The sequence below is a fragment of the Helianthus annuus genome, chromosome 11, assembly GCF_002127325.2.
Source record: "Helianthus annuus cultivar XRQ/B chromosome 11, HanXRQr2.0-SUNRISE, whole genome shotgun sequence".
Taxonomy (NCBI): domain Eukaryota; kingdom Viridiplantae; phylum Streptophyta; class Magnoliopsida; order Asterales; family Asteraceae; genus Helianthus; species Helianthus annuus.
In genome coordinates, this window is record NC_035443.2 from 176,575,885 (window position 1) to 176,596,858 (window position 20,974).

The window sequence follows — 20,974 nt, forward strand, 5'->3', positions numbered from 1 at the left end:
ATACTGCAGAATTTCAACCGCCTGCTTCTTGTTGAGAAATAACTTTGCTTCATCGTCATCCATGAACCAGCGTCGAGTGTGTTTGGGCTCTAGAGTCGATCCCAACGACTCAGATTTTCCAAAAGGAGAATAGCAACCATCAATTAGCATATCTAGTCAAACAATTTGCTTAAAAGCCAGTAAAAATTCTCTTGCCTAGATCTACTTACAAGCAACTTAACATCTATACCTAATAAATAAGTAACTGGTTGCGCCACGCCACACCACATGTCACAATTCTATGAGCTAGGTATTCTTTTTCCACCTTCTGTCATTTCACCCCTTCGTGTTTCATAATTTAAAACACTTAATATCAATCAAATCTTGTCTCAACTTATCATTTTATACTTCTTAAATCTACATTACTAACTATTTACTATTTCCTTTATAATTCTGATTGGGTGTTAATATTAACACATGGTAAAATCTTGTTTTAACATGGTGTATACGGGCTGTGCATACTTCTCTTGTTAGTCGTATCAAAATCAAAATGTAATTAAGTAATTAACCATCTCCTAAGCCTCACATAGTCACATTCTGAGGTAATAGTATCTCAGTTATAAATGAGAGCATTCAGGTTCTTAAGGTGTGCTTGGTTCACAATCTCTCAAATGTGTCACATAGAAAAAAAAATGTACGAAACACCTATTGGCATCTTGAGTGTGGGATAAAACTTATGACCATAAGGTTATGAGTTCGATTCCTACAAGAGGGTTTTTGCCAGATTTATTTATTGGGTTTCCTCCTGATTGGGTCTAGTGGAGATAAATATAATCAGGAGATTCCGCTGATGACATAATAATATTTCAGTGGTCCGTTAGTAATCTAAATTTACGGTTAAAAAAAATCTGTAGTTTCTCTGTGTGTAGTCCTCCAAAATTGCCAAGTGCTCTGCACCATAACAAAATATACACAACTTAATAGCAAAGTGAAACCACAACCGAAATACATACAGTTGATTAACTAGATTAAAATGTACGAAACTTGTACCTTTCTTACCCAAATTTCAACTAAACCTAGGGTTTCTGCGACTCAAACAAACAAAATCTGCACAAATCTCTTCAATTCATCTGTATTTATACTTTTTTTTCAAACCCTAGCATCTTAGATCGAGTTACGTGATGGAGACGCAAAGGACTGTCGAATTTCCGCACCACAATTTGGATAAACGACCGCGAAAATGGCCTCGATCGGCTTGGGACGTGCCGGATCATGTTATTCCTCATCCGAAGGTTTAATTTGTTGTGGTATTTTGTTTTTTAGCGAATTCGTATGGATTGATTGGTTATATGTTGTTCGATTGGCTAGAAACGTTGAGTTTATGAGTTTTGAGTGATTTGTGTTGATAGTTTTTGTTTGCAGATTAAGTTGTTATGATATTTTGTATTTTTGGTGAATTTGTATGGATTGATTGATTGATTATATGTTGTTCGATTGGCTAGAAACGTTGAGTTTTTGTGATTTGTGTTGTTGATGTTGATAGTTTTTGTTTGCAGAAGTTTGTTGATTATGGATCCGAAGGTTTAACTTGTTATTATATTTTGTGTTTTTTAGCGAATTTGTATGGATTGATTGGTTATATGTTGTTCGATTGGCTAGAAACGTTGAGTTTTTGAGTTTTGAGTGATTTGTGTTGTTGATGTTGATAGTTTTTCTTTGCAGAAGTTTGTTGATTATGGATCCGAAGGTTTAAGTTGTTATGATATTTTGTATTTTTGGTGAATTTGTATAGATTGATTGATTATGTGTTGTTCCATTAGTTAGAAACGATGAGTTTTGAGATGTTTGTGTTGTTGATTTTGATATTGTGTTTGTAGAAGTCTGTTGGATATCAACCTTCTTTATCTTGTAAACCATTCATAATGTTTTCATCCTTCCGATTGTTTATACATATACGCCTCGCAAAGGTCGCTATTTTCTAGAGCAATATACCTGACCGACACGTGCATAAAGCGTTGCGTCAAGCCGTCAACACCCCGAGACGCTTTTTTTTCGCTGCAGCCTCTGTTGTCTCATGCCTTAGGCGCACTTTTTGAAAAAAAAAAAATAATATTCTAGTTGGGGAGTTAATATGGATCTGTCTAAATCAAGAGTTATTTTATATGGATCTGTCCGAATCAAGAATGATTTAAACATTTTGACTTAATATTCTTATGAGATATGCATGACATATATAACCCTTTTGAGTTCATGTTATAAATAATTCTTATTGAAAGCGTGTAGTCTTTTCAGAGATAATCCATGTGTATTTCATGTTCTATATTAACTGATGATGAACTTTTAGTGTAACTCGTAATTTGTTTCAAGTTTATGTGCATGAAATTCAATGTCTGTTAATGATACCTTACTTCTCAATTTCAGATCGGATATCGAGCAAAATGGGTGAAGGTTAGCTATCTTCTTTCTGTTTCGAGTAAAGTACACAGATGCTCCTTGTGGTTACCAAAATTTTGGATTTGGTCCCTAGCTTTCCAAAAGTACGGATAGTCCCTGTGGTTTGCACTTTGTAACGTATCTAGTCCCCAACTTTTGCCAAAAGTACACGGATGGTCCCTGTGGTTTGCACTTCGTAACGCATTTAGTCCCCAACGTTTAGTGACTAAATGCGTTACAAAGTGCATACCACCAAGGTTTAAAAGAACGGAAACGAGTTTCGAGGCGTTTTCCCTTCGCCTCACGAGGCGTAAGCCTCGAGGCGAAACAAGAAGTAAGGCCGAGGCGGTACTAATAAATAAATATAAAAATTATATATTATAAAAATAATAATACTAACTAATTTCATCATCAGATTCATTAAAATTATCAAAAACATACATAAAAAAGACATGAAATGCTTGAAATTGATACAAAAAGTCAAAACATCAAAAACAACCATGAAAATCCCATGAGGCGCACCTGAGGCACAGCCTTTCTTAGCGCCTCAGCCCCTCTGAGGCGTATATGCAGTAAAAACCCCATGAGGCGCGCCTCAGACTTGTTTTTTGGCCGCGCACGCCTCAAGCGTTTTTTAAAACCATGCATACCACTGGGACAATCCATGTACTTTTGGCAAAAAATGGGGACTATCCGTGTACCTTAAAAAAGCTGGGACTAAATCCAAAATTTTGGTCAACCACTGGGACCATCCGTGTACTTCACTCTTCTGTTTATTTTTCTGTCTTGATCAATAACTTAACTTGTTTCTTTTGGAAATTGTGTTAATGAACCCGACTTAGGTACTTTCGGGCAAGTTTTGGAGTGTTTGGACAACGAAAAGAAAGAGCCTGTAGCAATTAAAGCTGTCCGTTCAATAAACAAGTATCGTGAAGCCGCCATGATTGAAATGGATGTTCTACAGACGCTTGCTAGCCATGATGTTGGTGGGTCACGGTAGGTTTTAATCTTTTATTTTCTTTAATGTGGTTGTAGAAACTAAAGTGATTGCGGTGTAAGCGTGTTTAATTTTTGGCAGTTGTGTGCAAATACGGAATTGGTTTGACTATCGTAATCATATATGTATTGTAAGTATTTACTAGTGTTTGTTGAGAACTTGAGATCTATGATTTAGCAATTGGCAATGATGTTCATGGACTTGGTATTAGTTTGTTAGAGAGTTTCCTATTGAATGAGTAAGGTAATAGCTAGGGGAGTCTTTTGAGTTTGTTCTTTGGATGCTACCCTATTTAATGTATTAGTTTGTTAGAGAGCTTCCTATTGAATAAGTAAGGTAATAGCTAGGGGAGTCTTTTGAGTTTGTTATTTGGATGCTACCCTATTTAATGTATTAGTTTGTTAGAGAGCTTCCTATTGAATCAGTAAGGTAATAGCTAGGGGAGTCTTTTGAGTTTGTTATTTGGATGCTACTCTATTTAATTATTAGTTTGTTAGAGAGCTTCCTATTGAATAAGTAAGGTAATAGGTAGGGGAGTCTTTTGAGTTTGTTATTTGGATGCTACCCTATTTAATGTATGTTTGGTATGGAATAAGATAACCAGCAGTTTGATATTATTTAGGAAATGGATCTGTTTTTGCCAGATCATATCGTTGTCTTGGTTTAAAAAGCGTGAGGCGATTAGCTTCCCTAAAGCGGAGGCGTGAGGCTAGAGCTTCATGTATGTGAGGCGTTGCTCTATGTACAACCAAAAGTTGCATGTGTTTAAGATAGCAACCTTCTTTATCTTGTAAACCATTTATAATCTCTTCATCCTTCCGACTGTTTTTACATATCTGCCTTGAAAAGGTTGCTATTTTCTAGAGCAATATGCCTGACGTCACGTGCATGAAACGATGCGTCAAGACCCCGAGACGCTTTTCAATGCAGCCTTTATTGTCTCATGCCTCTGGGTCAGCAGAAGTCTTGATTTTAGGCACATGTTTTTAGTGTTTTATCAAGTTATTGTTAGTTTAGTGTTTTGGGCACATTTTCATGGACTTGTTATTAGTTTGTTTAGAGAGTTTCCTATTGAATTGGTAAGGTAATAGCTAGGGGAGTCTTTTGAGTTTGTTATTTGGATGCTACCCTATTTAATGTATTAGTTTGTTAGAGAGTATCCTATTGAATCAGTAAGGTAATAGCTAGGGGAGGGTTTTGAGTTTGTTATTTGGATGCTACCCTATTTAATGTATTAGTTTGTTAGAGAGTATCCTATTGAATCAGTAAGGTAATAGCTAGGGGAGGGTTTTGAGTTTGTTATTTGGATGCTACTCTATTTAATGTATTAGTTTGTTAGAGAGTTTCCTATTGAATCAGTAAGGTAATAGCTAGGGGAGTCTTTTTAGTTTGTTATTTGGATGCTACTCTATTTAATGTATTAGTTTGTTAGAGAGCTTCCTACTGAATCAGTAAGGTAATAGCTAGGGGAGTCTTTTGAGTTTGTTATTTGGATGCTACTCTATTTAATGTATTAGTTTGTTAGAGAGCTTCCTATTGAATCAGTAAGGTAATAGCTAGGGGAGTCTTTTGAGTTTGTTATTTGGATGCTACCCTATTTAATGTATTAGTTTGTTAGAGAGCTTCCTATTGAATCAGTAAGGTAATAGCTAGGGGAGTCTTTTTAGTTTGTTATTTGGATGCTACCCTATTTAAGGCATGTTTGGTATGGAATAAGATAACCAGCAGTTTGATATTGTTTAGTTTCTGTTTGTAGAAACGATGAGTTTTTGAGTTTTGAGATGTTTGTGTTGTTGATTTTGATATTGTTTAGTTTCTGTTTGTAGAAGTCTGTTTATAGATTTTTATGTGATTTTAACTGAGTAATATGTTATAGATGTTATATAGTTAAGACATATAGAGAAATTGTTTAATTTTATTTCCTGTTGTGTTTATTTACTTTCATAAATACATCTGATATAGTCATACATGACATCATCTAATAATTGAAAGATTAGGATTTTGGATATAGTCATACATGGCATAGTTCAAGAAGTCCACGAAGGTATCAAGCCATGTTGTCAAAAGCGCAAAAAGCGCGCGCCTAGGCGCCCGGGCGCAGCGAGGCGCACCTATAGCGCCTGGTGGTAGCCTAGGCACAAAAATGGGATTTTTTTGAAAAAAACGGTGCTGAGGCGCAAAAAGCGCGCGCCTAGGCGCAAAAAACGTTGTTGAGGCGCAGGGAAAAAGGTAAAACAGCACAAATGACCATTAAAAACGAAACCGAGTGCGTGCAAAACTGCCTCACGCGTGCAAAACTATTAGCTACATGATCTTAAATGGCATATATAATAGTTTTTTTAATTTTATATGTGGAATCTTATTTATTATCAAAGCATAACATATTTTTTATATTTTATTTCTCTATGTATGCTTTTTTTGCGCCTTGCGCCTAGGCTCCGGGCGAGACCGATGCGCCTCGCATGCGCCTTGCGTCTTTGACAACATAGGTATCAAGCCAAAACCTCAGATAATTGCACCGGGTTTTTTTTTTTTTTTTTTTGACGCCAACTGGCCACCACATGTATAATCTTGGCCCAGGTGTGTACATTTTTTTTACAGATTTAAGCAAAAATATTTGATTTCCAAAATACTGAATTTGTATAATTAAAGATACTAGATCCATCTTATCTTGATGGAGAGGCTGATACATTTAAGCAACTTAAGTATAATCTTGTCACCAATGCATTTGTGTTTAGTTTTTGGTAAGCAAGTGTAAAAAGACAATAATACCCTTGGGGAAGAGAATAATTGTTATGAGATATTGATTTGGTGTAGGTACTTAGATTGGCTATGAATGCCATCTGATTAAGGCTGATACATTTAAGTTTCTTTTTGTGATCTAGGTTTGGGTTGTGATTACCCAAAGCATCTTAAGAGTTCCCTGAAGTTGTTTTTAAGTGTCTTAGGTTGGGTAGTAGCTATTATCTAACTTATATTTTTGGGTGTATACTGAAGTTGTTTGGTTGTTAGAAATTTGTATTGTATTGTATTTATATTTATATTTATTAACCAAAGTGACTTAAAGTTTATGTAATATGCAAGTTGCAAGACAATGTATCTTCATTTAGTCAGTTGATTGACTAAAACGTAAAATAAAAATGATTTTCTGGTCTCTCAATTTTTATGAAGAAATAAATGCCTAAATCAATATAAATATTTTTATAAAAAAAAAATAAATTCCGTTTTTTTTGTGAAAATACAAACAATGACATGTTGTGGGTATGACAGGTAAGAATGAACAAAGCGTGTTTGCCTATGAAGCAAACATGAAACGCATGATATTAGAAGCATGGGTCGTTACGTTCCTTGTTCATGTTAACGTCTTTACAAAGAATTTCTTAATCATGCAACAAATTTACAAATGACTATGTTCCGATTTCTTGTATCATTATTTACTAGAAATGTGCAATGTTCATGACGTTTATCCATCAATTGACGCTACTAACCTGAAATCTTTTAGAAAAAATACATAATAAAATTTTGTAAACATATTATACGAATAAGTAAACTACATAAATGAATACCGCAATGCAGAAGGATGCCCCGCCGCATCGCGCGGGCCCCCTACTAGTTGGTCATTATATGTATATTATAATAATAATAATTAATAATAATAATAATAATAATAATAATAATAATAATAATAATAATAATAATAATAATAATAATAATAATAATAATAATAATAATAATAATATATAGAGTATTTGAAAGCTTATATATAGACATAAGAGGGTGGATAGGTAAGCTATTTCCTACAAGCCTTAGAAGAACAAAACATGCAGAAACAAATTAGTGAAATGTGGTAGAAAGGGGAATCCCTTATTCTAACAATATGTCTGCAATTTGGTTACGCATGATTAGATGTTCTTGGCGGCTGTTTGATAGGTGGTAGAAAATCAGGACATCAACATTGGGGCGTACTCATTCCTTCATTTAAAGCGACTTTAGCAAGGATATCTAATCCTGCATAAGCAACTTGCAGACATATTGTTAGAATAAGGGATTTCCCCTTTCTCCACATTTCGCTCATTTGTTTCTGCATATTTTGTTCTTGTAAGTAGGCTTGCAGGAAGGAAATAGCTTACTGATGTGGGTTCGTGTTCAAGATTGAATCTTCAATGGTTGATTTCTGAATGCCCTCCTTACAATACAACTTCTCCTATTTATACAACAGATCTTTGACTAATTGACTTTCTCCTACTATTACTATTACTATTAGTATTATTAGAATAAGGGATTTCCCCTTTCTAAACATTTCACTCATTTGATTCTGTATGTTGATGGAATGAAATTTGTAAGTATTTGAAGGCTTATATATTACAGCTACTAATACTATTTGTTATATTTATTATAACTAAACAAAGATAGGTTTACGATTTTATCTGAATATTGACAAAATTTTGGTGAATTGTGGTTGACTCAGGCTTGAGGTGGTGAAACTGAAGAGTATCCGGAGCCAGGCTAAAGTAATCGGAACGCTCACAACGGGGTTGCAGGAGCCATGCTTATGACACTGGTTAAAGGGACACTTCTAGATAGGGCTTTAAATGAGCCTAGCCGAACCGAACTAGGTTGGGCTCAGGCTCGGCTCGTTTAAAAATCGAGCCGAGCCGGCTCATTTTTTTTTTTAACTAGCCGGAAAGTTGGGCTCAGGCTCGGCTCGTCAAAAGCTCGAGCTAGCTCGCGACTCGTTTGTTTAACAAAAGTTTATAGTTTTGTATTTTGTCCACATAATGATGTACATAAAACCAAAAAACAATAAGCAAAACATTATTTAAGCTAATAGAATAATAATTTTGGGCAAAGTATAAATAAAATGAACAAAGATTCTTTGTTACGTACCTTAATATATATTTTTTTAAATCAATATTACGACTATAGCTTAACAATCTATTTCTTTCGATAAAAAATAACCATGTTACTAATTAAACAACATTTCTTAAATATATCAGAATACTCACACATATAATTTAGGGTTTAATTTAAACGAGCCAAATGAGCGAGCCACAAATCGAACCTACTTGGCTCGGGCTCGGCTCGTTTACAAACCGAGCCGAGCCAGCTTGTTTAAAACTGGGTTGACTTTGAACCGAGATTTTTTCAAACTTCGATCGAGCCTCGAGCCTCGAGCCACGGGCTTTTTGAACAGCCCTACTTCTAGAGCACTCCCTCAAGGGCGCTTTTATGATCATAGTCGGATGTTTCAGTTGGTCTTGCTTCATGGTTCTGCAAGTAAGAATTTATATACTTGATAGAAATGATAACAATATATTATTGATAACTTTATTATAATGTGTTTATTTGTAATATGTAGGCGATTACACTAAAGTCATATCCAGACGAGCTGGCTGTGTCCGCTTGGATATGCTTATTGGCGACGATTGAGGGAGCTATAGTGGCGTTGATCATGGAGCGGGGGAACCCTGAAGTTTGGGCTATAAAGTGGAACACCACGCTTCTAGCAACACTCTACTGTGTAACCAACTCTAACTACATTTATATATAAACACACACACATATAAAAGTTGCATATATATCAAGATCAAAAGGCTAAATAAAAATCGCATGCAAGCGCTATATATTGTTGTCGGATTCAGCAAGCTGGAATCGTCCAAAATTTCTACATTTTTTATAAAAAAATAGTGTGGTTATATAAAATTATATATTGCTTAGATGGTATTCTAATAATTTTTGACCCGCTCAATGCATTTAGCCTGTTTCCTCATAGCTAAACTCTGCCCGTTTGACCCGTTATAATTAGAACATGGGTTGGATCTGCTATCTCTACATATATCTAGCGGATAACACTAGGGGTGCAAACGAGCCGAGCCCGAGCTTGACCAGGCTCGAGCTCGATTAACTTATGTGAGCTCGGGCTCGAGCTCGGCTCGATTCGAGCTTTGTTTTCAAGGCTCGAGCTCGGCTCATTTGTATTTTCTTAAGCTCGAGCTCGGCTCGGGCTCGTTTATTATCTATTAATTATTATATTAAATAAAAATAATATAAATAATAGACTTTTTAGGCTCGCGAGCTCGATAAGTGAAGCTCGGGCTCGGACTCGTTTACTAAATAAGCTTATTTTTAGGTTCGAGGTCGGCTTGTAAACAAGTTTGAATAAGCTCGGCTCGACTCGGCTCGTTTACACTAAGGCTCGACGAGCCTAACGAGCTTCACATGCGAGGCTCGAGCTCGGGCTCGATAAACAAACGAGCTTTATTTTAGGCTCGGCTCGAGCTCGATAAGGCTCGGCACGTTTCGAGCTTTTTCTCGAGCCGATCTCGAGTAGCTCGCGAGCCGCTCGGCTCGTTTGCACCCAAAGATAACACGGATGTTGTGCCAAATAAAAAAACAAAAAAATTGTAAACAGATGATTATGGTGTGTGCTATTTAATATTTTAACCCCAACTTTTACTCGTGTCTATGCAATGCAGGGCATAATATGTTCAGGTGCTGCTTACTACGTCCAAGGGATCATTATAATAGAAAGAGGTTCGGTTTTTGTGACTGCATTTAATCCCATGGGTATGATAATTGTCGCTTTCATGGGATGATTTTTCTAGCCGAGAAAACATACCTAGGAAGGTAAAAAAAAATATTACACTTCTTGATTATTTACCCAAACATACGATGATCGCTAACTTTATGTTCTCCTTATTTACCCAAACATATGATGATCGCTAACTTTATGTTCTACCAGGGTTCTTGGAGCAGTTGTCATAGTTGCAGGGCTTTACATGGTTGTTTGGGGTAAAAGCAATGGTCACAAACTTCTGCCACTAGAACCCGAAAAACAAATATTGGGTAAAGAATCCGAGACAAAATGCAACAACAAGGTTATTACTATCAAATCATCAGATGAAGTATGCGATAAACATAGTCAGACGACTGATGTTTGATAGGTGGTAGAAAATAAGGACATCAACATTGGTGTATGAGAGATGGATTTTTCTTAGAAATGAGAGTTTTCTTTTAACAAATGTTTCTTAATATATTATATGTATAGTTGTATACTATGATATGGACGCCCATACTACTTTGGACGATTTTCAACCCGTTTAATGGGTTCCCGTTTCAGCTAAAGGTTTTTATTTGACCCGTTTGAAACAAAACATAACTCAACTAAAAACATAACTCAAATAGACCCGTTCATAAGTAAGCCGAAACTTCCAACTCTACTCTTTTGTTGTGTGGTAACTTTTAAAATTCTTGTATTTACAGTCTAATGTAATTTCTTAAGAGAATATTATATACAATATAACTAACAGAAATTTTGTTTTCATTAAGGAATATTGCTCTACATATTTTGAGTAAGAGATGGTGTTATAATAGATTAAGGGCATAGTTTCGGTTAATTGACAATGCTAACTGTTTGCTGCATCAAGAACCAAATAAACTAAAGAGTTAACTTCCTGTATAAATACTCTTAACATACAAAATGTACGAAATGCATGAAAAAATAAAAAAAATGCGATGACATTTTCGTAATTATTTATTCGTAGGGTAATTATCAAAATAACTCTACAAGTGTATCAAACAACATACAGTTCAAAATTACCCACAAGATCAAAATTAACCCCACAAGATAATTTTCGAGAAATTATGATACTCTGCAAAATTACCCTACAAGATCAAAATCACCCCACAAGATCATTTGTAGAGTAATTATGATACTCTACAAAATTACCCTACAAGATCATTTGTAGAGTAATTTTGATAATTACTCTACGAGTAAAATAATTATGAAAATGTCACCGCGTTTTTTCAGAAAAACCTTCTGTTCGTACGTTTTGTACGTTAAAGGTGTTTGTATTTGATCTTTTGTCATAAATCAAAACAATAAATATTCTAAAATAATTGTATTGTTTAAAAATAACTAGTTGATTTTCCGCCCGCGCGTTGCGGCGGGGACCTAATGTCTGCAAAATGCGTGTCAGCAACGGCAAGCAGATACCGAATATCAAAACATAAATAAAAATGACGTGGTAACGATAGTCACTTTGTCCTAAAAAAGTGATTTTAAATAATCTAATATATAATAATAGGACCCACACGTCCTACACGTTGAAAATTCGGTTGTTTTCAGTTAGTTATTACGGTGCTAACACGTTAAAATATGAATGAGCTCGGTACCGGTAACGACACCGAAAGTACCGATCTGGAAAATCATCGAATTTAGGTACCGACACCAAAAATGCTTGGTACCATTCGGTATGGTATTTGAAAGTAAAAAACAGTAAATACAGGTATGGTGCTAGACCGGCGTCGAACCGAAAGTAACGTTTCTGAAAACACTAAAAGGTGGGTACCAAATTGGTACCGAAAATGATTGGTATAGTAAATTTGGTACCGATACGATACCAGTTTGATTACAGGAGTTAATATGATTTGCTCATCAATAATCTAAATATCCAAGTTAATTTTACATGCAACAATTCATTCATTATAGAAAAAGACAAAAAAAAAAAAAAAAACAAAATAAGTTGTGTATATAAAACCTCATTCAAATGAAATACAGTATACTTACAGTGTGTATGAAAAGTAATCTAAACGGTGCAATTACTTGCGTTGTTGCGGGATTTGATGACCTCGGTACCAACCGGTACCGAAAATACCGTTACCAAAAATCCCCAAAAGTGGGTACCAGTACCGAATGTGTAACAACTCTCACAAAAATCAATAATTAGGATAATAATTAGACAAAAAGAAAACCCTAATTGAGACACCCAAGTAATTCTGCATTAGCCCAAAAATTTTCAGAACAATCGGAATCAGGATCAGGGCCCCTAAATATGAAATCAATCCCAAACTAAGTTAGTGTTTCATTGTCAAAGAGCCTTTTAGTGAATTGACCTGTTACTGACTGCAAATAGAAGCATTTCCACAATAAATGTTTAAACTTAGAAGTTCAGTGTATGAATACTTAGGGGTGATCAAGTTTAGTTCCGGACCGAAAATAACCGAGAACCAAACCGAAAATATACCTAACCCGACTCGAACCCAAGTACCTAGGTATTTAGATCGGTTCCAATTTTTCATATAAAATAGGGTCGGGTCGGTTCTCGGTTCTTTTCATGGTGAAACCCGACTTGGACCTATGGACCAGAACCGACCCTATATTTAGGGTAGTGAATCGGTTCTGTATTTTATGTTTGATCGGTTCTCGGGTCGGGTCGGGTAATGGTCGGGTAGGGTCGTGTTTTTCCTTTTGCTCACCCCTATGAATACTGCAGAATTTCAACCGCCTGCTTCTTGTTGAGAAATAACTTTGCTTCATCGTCATCCATGAACCAGCGTCGAGTGTGTTTGGGCTCTAGAGTCGATCTTAACGACTCAGATTTACCAAAAGGAGAATAACAACCATCAATTAGCATATCTAGTCAAACAATTTGCTTAAAAGCCAGTAAAAAATCTCTTGCATAGATCTTCTTACTAGCAACTTAACATCTATACCTAATAAATAAGTAACCGGTTGCACCACGCGCCACATGTCACAATTCTATGAGCTAAGTATTCTTTTTCCACCTTCTGTCATTTCACCCCTTCGTGTTTCATAATTTAAAACACTTAATATCAATCAAATCTTGTCTCAACTTATCATTTTATACTTCTTAAATCTACATTACTAACTATTTACTATTTCCTTTATAATTCTGATTGGGTGTTAATATTAACACATGGTAAAATCTTGTTTTAACATGGTGTATACGGGCCGTGCATACTTCTCTTGTCAGTCATATCAAAATCAAAATGTAATTAAGTAATTAACCATCTCCTAAGCCTCACATAGTCACATTCTGAGGTAATAGTATCTCAGTTATAAATGAGAGCATTCAGGTTCTTAAGGTGTGCTTGGTTCACAATCTCTCAAATGTGTCACATAGAAAAAAAAAAATGTACGACACACCTATTGGCATCTTAGGTGGGATAAGGCTTATGAGCATAAGGTAATGAGTTCGATTCCTACAAACGAGTTTTTCCCACATTTATTTATTTGGATTTCTCCTGAATTGGTGTATAGACATTATTGTCTAGTGAAGATGAACATGATCGGGTGATTCTGCTGGTGATACAATAATATTCCAGTGGTCCTTCAGTAATCCAAATTTACGGTTAAAAAAAATCTATAGTTTCTCTGTGTAGTCCAAAATTGCCAAGTGCACTGCACCATAACAAAATATACACAACTTAATAGCAAAGTGAAACCACAACCGAAATACATACAGTTGATTAACTAGATTAAAATGTACGAAACTTATACCTTTCTTACCCAAATTTCGATTAAACCTAGGGTTTCTGCGACTCAAACAAACAAAATCTGCACAAATCTCTTCAATTCATCTGCTGTATCTATACATTTTTTCAAACCCTAGCATCTTAGATCGAGTTACGTGATGGAGACGCAAAGGACTGTCGAATTTCCGCACCACAATTTGGATAAACGACCGCGAAAATGGCCTCGATCGGCTTGGGACGTGCCGGATCATGTTATTCCTCATCCGAAGGTTTAATTTGTTGTGGTATTTTGTTTTTAGCGAATTCGTATGGATTGATTGGTTATATGTTGTTCGATTGGCTAGAAACGTTGAGTTTTTCAGTGATTTGTGTTGTTGATGTTGATAGTTTTTGTTTGCAGAAGTTTGTTGATTATGGATCCGAAGGTCTAAATTGTTATTATATTTTGTGTTTTTAGTGAATTTGTATATAGATTGATTGATTATATGTTGTTCGATTAGTTAGAAACGATGAGTTTTGAGATGTCTGTGTTGTTGATTTTGATATTGTGTTTGTAGAAGTCTGTTGGATATCAACCTTCTTTATCTTGTAAACCATTCATAATGTTTTCATCCTTCCGATTGTTTATACATATACGCCTCGCAAAGGTCCCTATTTTCTAGAGCAATATACCTGACCGACACGTGCATAAAGCGTTGCGTCAAGCCGTCAACACCCCGAGAAGCTTTTTTTTCGCTGCAGCCTCTATTGTCTCATGCCTTAGGCGCACTTTTTGAAATAAAAAAAAATTCTAGTTGGGGAGTTAATATGGATCTGTCTAAATCAAGAGTTATTTTATATGGATCTGTCTGAATCAAGAATGATTTAAACATTTTGACTTGTATGTAATATTCTTATGAGATATGCATGACATATATAACCCTTTTGAGTTCATGTTATAAATAATTCTTATTGAAAGCGTGTAGTCTTTTCAGAGATAATCCATGTGTATTTCATGTTCTATATTAACTGATGATGAACTTTTAATGTAACTCGTAATTTGTTTCAACTTTATGTGCATGAAATTCAATGTGTGTTAATGATACTTTACTTCTCAATTACAGATCGGATATCGAGCAAAATGGGTGAAGGTTAGCTATCTTCTTTCTGTTTCGAGTAAAGTACACAGATGGTCCTTGTGGTTACCAAAATTTTGGATTTGGTCCCTAGCTTTCCAAAAGTACGGATAGTCCCTGTGGTTTGCACTTTGTAACGTATCTACTCCCCAACTTTTGCCAAAAGTACACGGATGGTCCCTGTGGATTGCACTTCGTAACGCATTTAGTCCCCAACGTTTAGTGACTAAATGCGTTACAAAGTGCATACCACCAAGGTTTAAAAGAACGGAAACGAGTTTCGAGGCGTTTTCCCTTCGCCTCACGAGGCGTAAGCCTCGAGGCGAAACGAGAAGTAAGGCCGAGGCGGTACTAATAAATAAATATAAAAATTATATATTATAAAAATAATAATACTAACTAATTTCATCATCAGATTCATTAAAATTATCAAAAACATACATAAAAAAGACATGAAATGCTTGAAATTGATACAAAAAGTCAAAAACATCAAAAACAACCATGAAAATCCCATGAGGCGCACCTGAGGCACAGCCTTTCTTAGCGCCTCAACCCCTCTGAGGCGCATATGCAGTAAAAACCCCATGAGGCGCGCCTCAGACTTGTTTTTTGGCCGCGCACGCCTCAAGCGTTTTTTAAAACCATGCATACCACTGGGACAATCCATGTACTTTTGGCAAAAAATGGGGACTATCCGTGTACCTTAAAAAAGCTGGGACTAAATCCAAAATTTTGGTCAACCACTGGGACCATCCGTGTACTTCACTCTTCTGTTTATTTTTCTGTCTTGATCAATAACTTAACTTGTTTCTTTTGGAAATTGTGTTAATGAACCCGACTTAGGTACTTTCGGGCAAGTTTTGGAGTGTTTGGACAACGAAAAGAAAGAGCCTGTAGCAATTAAAGCTGTCCGTTCAATAAACAAGTATCGTGAAGCCGCCATGATTGAAATGGATGTTCTACAGACGCTTGCTAGCCATGATGTTGGTGGGTCACGGTAGGTTTTAATCTTTTATTTTCTTTAATGTGGTTGTAGAAACTAAAGTGATTGTGGTGTAAGCGTGTTTAATTTTTGCAGTTGTGTGCAAATACAGAATTGGTTTGACTATCGTTATCATATATGTATTGTAAGTATTTACTAGTGGCAATTGGCAATGATGCCGCCACGTCATCGTCATGCTTGGATTTTTAGAAAAAGTAAGTGAAAGAAAAAAATGCGAAAGAAATTAAAAACAGAATCAATTCTTTATATATCTCTAAATTATGTTATTTACGAAAAACATTATCATTATTATAAATTCTAATAACCTATCAGAGTATAATAGAAATAAATAAATAACTTAATTTCTCAATTTAATCAATGTTAATAGCCTAGGCGTCAGTTTAAATTAAAAAAAAATGATTTTATCAAAAAGTTTCAGTAACTGTTGGATTACTTGCTGAATCCTAAAAAAAGAAACAGAAAAAGAAAAAGCCAAGATAGAAGTGGAGGGTATGTTGGGTGTAATCTTGATTGTTCGGTCGAATGAGTAGCGGGTCAGAAGTCGATTCGGGTCAACAGGGGTCAGCAGAAGTCTTGATTTTAGGCACATCTTTTTAGTGTTTTAGCAAGTTATTGTTAGTTTAGTGTTTCAGGCACATGCTCATGGACTTGGTATTAGTTTGTTAGAGAGTTTGCTATTGAATCAGTAAGGTAATAGCTAGGGGAGTCTTTTGAGTTTGTTATTTGGATGCTACTCTATTTAATGTATTAGTTTGTTAGAGAGTTTCCTATTGAATCAGTAAGGTAATAGGTAGGGGAGGCTTTTGAGTTTGTTATTTGGATGCTACTCTATTTAATGTATTAGTTTGTTAGAGAGTTTCCTATTGAATTGGTAAGGTAATAGCTAGGGGAGTCTTTTTAGTTTGTTATTTGGATGCTACCTTATTTAAGGCATGTTTGGTATGGAATAAGATAACCAGCAGTTTGATATTGTTTAGTTTCTGTTTGTAGAAACGATAAGTTTTTGAGTTTTGAGATCTTTTTGTGTTGTTGATTTTGATATTGTTTAGTTTCTGTTTGTAGAAGTCTGTTTATAGATTTTTATGTGATTTTAACTGAGTAGTATGTTATGGATGTTATATAGTTAAGACATATAGAGAAATTGTTTAATTTGATTTCCCGTTGTGTTTATTTACTTTCATAAATACATCTGATATAGTCATACATGACATCATCTAATTATTTGAAAAATTGAAAGATTAGGATTTTGGATATAGTCGTACATGACATACTTCAAGAAGTACACGAAGGTATCGAGCCAAAACCTCAGATAATTGCACTGTTCTTTTTTTTACGCCAACTGGCCACCACATATATAATCTTGGCCTAGGTGTGTACATTTTTTTATAAATTTAAGCGAAAATATTTGATTTCCAGAATACTGAATTTGTATAATTAAAGATACTAGATCCATCTTATCTTGATGGAGAGGCTGATACATTTAAGCAACTTAAGTATAATCTTGTCACCAATGCATTTGTGTTTAGTTTTTGGTAAGCAAGTGTAAAAAGACCAGAATACCCTTTGGAAGAGAATAATTGTTATGAGATATTGATTTGGTGTAGGTACTTAGACTGGCTATGAATGCCATCTGATTATGGCACAAAACATCACTTCTTCTTGATAATTAAAAAAAAACTTTGTATAGAGTATAGACTTCATTGGAAATGCGTGTCGAGGATGAATACGGGAAAAGGAGATCCTTTTTTTAGTGATAAAGATGATCTGGTTCTTATCATTTAGTTGAGTTTGATTTACCTGAGTGGAGTATATCAATGAAATTTTTCACATAGTAGAACATGTGTGCAGGTTTTGAGAGTATAATCTGGCTATTTAAGTTTCTTTTTGTGATCTAGGTTTGGATTGTGATTCATCTTAAGAGTTCCCTAAAGTTGTTTTGAAGTGTCTTAGGTTGGGTGGTAGCTATTATGTAACTTATGTTTTTGGGTGTATAACGAAGTTGTTTGGTTGTTAGAAATTTGTATTGTATTTATATTTATATTTATTAACCAAAGTGACTTAAAAGAATTTCTTAATCATGCAACAAATTTACAAACGACTTATGTTCCGATTTCTTGTATTATTATTTACTAGAAATGTGTAATGCTTATGACGTTTATCCATCAATTGACGCTACTAACCTGAAATCTTTTAGAAAAAATACATGATAAAATTTTGTAAACATATTATACGAATAAGTAAACTACATAAACGAATACCGCAATGCAAAATGATGCCCCGCCGCATCACGCGGGCCCCCTACCAGTCGGTCATTATATGTATGTAATAATAATAATAATAGGAATAGTAATAATAATAGAAATAGTAATAGTAGTAGTAATAATAATAATAATAATAATAATAATAATAATAATATTAATAATTTAAAAATGTATTTAAAAGTTAGGTATAATTTTTTTTAAATTTGTTAAAAAAAGTATTTATAAGAAAACTAATAGAATATTTATAAAAGAATATAGACTTTTATATTAAAAAACGCTTTAATAAAAGCAAAAGAAAACGCTTAAATCAACAAAAGAAATTATGAAAAGGAACCTTTTCATAAAATTTCATGATCCAGCAGTATGTTTTTAGTTTTATTAGAAGCTTATTTCTTAACTCTTGTTAAAGAACATTGTTTTTAAATAGAAATTATGTTACCCAATAAGATTAGGAGTTAGAAAAGGCAAGTTTTTAAAAAACATCGGTAAATACTTTTCAAAGTACCCATTTAGATAAATAATTTTTCCAACTGCACCTTTTTAGGAAAAAAACACTTCTACTGTTTGTATATTGTTTTCTTATGTTTGTATTTTAAGTAACTGAAGCGTATGAATAATAATAATAATAATAATAATAATAATAATAATAATAATAATAATAATAATAATAATAATAATAATAATAATAATAATAATAATCAGTAGTAGTAGTAATAATAGTAATAATAATAATAATAGTAATAGTGATAGGAGAAAGTCAATTAGTCAAAGATCTTGTTGTATAAATAGGAGAAGTTGTATTGTAAGGAGAGCATTCAGAAATCAACCATTGAAGATTCAATCTTGAACACGAACCCACATCAGTAAGCTATTTCCTGGAGAAAGGGGAAATCCCTTATTCTAACAATATGTCTGCAAGTAGCTTATGCAGGATTAGATATCCTTGCTAAAGTGGCTTTAAATGAAGGCATGAGCAGTTACGTCTTCGTTGTTTATCGCCATGATGCGAGTGCCTTAGTTGTTATGGCCCCGTTTGCCATTGTTCTTGGCAGGAATTCATGGCGAAACATGACGGTCTCTATTTTCATCAAGCTTATGATCCTTGCACTCTTGGAGTAAGTTTTTCTTTTCTCGATAACAATGGTACAATGTTATGGTTAGATAACTGAATAACTGATCTATTTTTTTTTTTTTTGTTTGGCAGGCCGGTTATTGGTCAGAATCTCTATATTCTCGGAATGAGGGCTACAACAGCAACATTCACAGTTTCAATGTCCAACGTTCTTCCTGCTTGGATTCTAAGGCAAGAAAAAAAAACATTTAAAATACAAGAAAGATATGGGTTTACGATTTTATCAGGATATTGACAAAATATTGGTGAATTGTGGTTGACTCAGGCTTGAGGTGGTGAACCTAAAGAGTATCCGGAGCCAGGCTAAAGTTGCAGGAACTCTCACAACGGCCATGATAATGACACTTGTTAAAGGACCACTTCTAGAGCTGTTTTGGACAAAGGGAAGAACAAATAAAAAGGAAGAAATGCATAATGGCGTAGATCTACAGCTCTCCCTCAAGGGCGCCATTATGATCGTGATCGGATGTTTCGGTTGGTCATGCTTCGTGATTCTACAAGTAAGAATATATATGTTTAATATAAATATTATTAATAATTAATTAATGTGTTTATTTGTAATGTGTAGGCAATTACACTAAAGTCATATCCGGACGAGCTGGCTATGACCGCTTGGATATGCTTATTGGCGACAATCGAGGGTGCTATAGCGACGTTGATCATGGAGAGGGGGAACCCTGCAGTTTGGGCTATAATATGTTCAGGTGCTGTTTACTACGTCCAAGGGAGCATTATGAGAGAAAGAGGTCCGGTTTTTGTGACTGCATTTAACCCATTGTGTATGATAGTCGTAGCTGTCACGGGATCGATTTTTCTAGCCGAGAAAACATACCTAGGAAGAAGGTAGAAAAATATAACAGTTGTTAATTATTTACCATTTTACCATAACCGCTAACTTTATGTTCTCCAGGGTTCTAGGAGCAGTTGTCATAGTTGTGGGGCTTTATATGGTCGATTGGGGTAAAAGCAAGGATCAGGAGCACAAAGATCCGTCCCTTTCTATGGATGAGCATACAACACCCGAAAACCAAATATTGGGTGAAGAGTCTAAGACAAATTGCAACGACCAGGTTATTGCTATCAAAACATCTGATGAAATTTGCGATGAACATGATGAGATTCAGCCGGCTGATGTTTGATAGGCGTGTTTGGGTTCGGCATGCATGGGGTTGGGTCGTATCTTTATTATTTGTTTTGTTTCTTTTAGTTAAGTGTGTGACTATTTATTATATGTTTACCAAGTTATTGTTAATCATAGTAGTTTTGTTTGTTAGTTATGATTTAACAATTATATGTTTACCATATCGATCTTCCCTTCTTTGAAACCACTTCCATCACTTGATTCGAATCACACTCGCTCAACTTGAATTACATTTAGGTTCATTTTTTAATTTCATACTCTTGGTGATTATTTTAAATACATTTAGGTTTAATTTTTAATTTCATACTCTTGAATTGCTATCAATATTTGATGATGCTACAGAAACAAAATTTTAGTAAACACGAAACCTTCAATCGAAATTATCAATATGGTTGATATGGAAACAAAATTTTAGTAAACCGGACAATCAAACTTCAACCGTCAAAACACTAACTTTTCCAGTGCCGGTTTCGAAATTGATCTTCAAGTTCTCAACCGTCACGGTTCAACAAGAGGAAACGGATGTTGATGGGTGTAGTAATGCAGTGGGTTCGGGATGAGTTATGGCCGAACGGTGTATAAAACGGCGATGGGCGCAATGACATATGCATCTAAGAAACAGCTGAGCTTGACCC

General features: G+C 34.9%; 1 protein-coding gene, 1 long non-coding RNA gene and 1 pseudogene across 13 annotated transcripts; all 3 read left to right on the top strand.

Moving 5' to 3' along the window:
* The first annotated feature begins 963 nt into the window (after positions 1-963).
* On the top strand, positions 964-20,497 carry LOC110891198 (WAT1-related protein At2g37460). 12 transcript variants are annotated; one of them, XM_035980118.1, is made up of 11 exons: positions 964-1,271; positions 2,401-2,427; positions 3,255-3,408; positions 14,791-14,817; positions 15,646-15,799; positions 18,989-19,086; positions 19,159-19,181; positions 19,271-19,369; positions 19,464-19,698; positions 19,767-20,041; positions 20,109-20,497. In XM_035980118.1, the coding sequence occupies exons 5-11, from the start codon at positions 15,757-15,759 to the stop codon at positions 20,335-20,337; spliced, it is 1,002 nt and encodes a 333-aa protein (XP_035836011.1). In that variant the 5' UTR covers positions 964-1,271; positions 2,401-2,427; positions 3,255-3,408; positions 14,791-14,817; positions 15,646-15,756; the 3' UTR covers positions 20,338-20,497. The 12 variants fall into 12 exon arrangements, with proteins under 12 accessions (XP_035836011.1, XP_035836012.1, XP_021994575.1 ...); XM_035980119.1 differs by having other exon boundaries at positions 18,998-19,086; XM_022138883.2 differs by lacking the exon at positions 18,989-19,086 and having other exon boundaries at positions 964-1,286; positions 19,119-19,181.
* LOC118484162 lies at positions 3,605-5,151 on the top strand. The gene is made up of 2 exons (XR_004873014.1): positions 3,605-3,838; positions 4,494-5,151. It is a non-coding gene; the product is annotated as an uncharacterized LOC118484162 (long non-coding RNA).
* On the top strand, positions 8,600-10,528 carry LOC110891538 (annotated as a pseudogene).
* Positions 20,498-20,974: the final 477 nt, after the last annotated feature.

Excerpts from the sequence above, each read along its gene's own strand:
- LOC110891198 (XM_022138880.2), top strand. The coding sequence starts at position 13,905 with ATGGCCTCGATCGGCTTGGGACGTGCCGGATCATGTTATTCCTCATCC. Across the intron at positions 19,182-19,270 it reads ATGATCCTTGCACTCTTGGA|GCCGGTTATTGGTCAGAATC; the intron begins GTAAGTTTTTCT and ends TTTGTTTGGCAG. Across the intron at positions 19,699-19,766 it reads CATGCTTCGTGATTCTACAA|GCAATTACACTAAAGTCATA; the intron begins GTAAGAATATAT and ends TGTAATGTGTAG.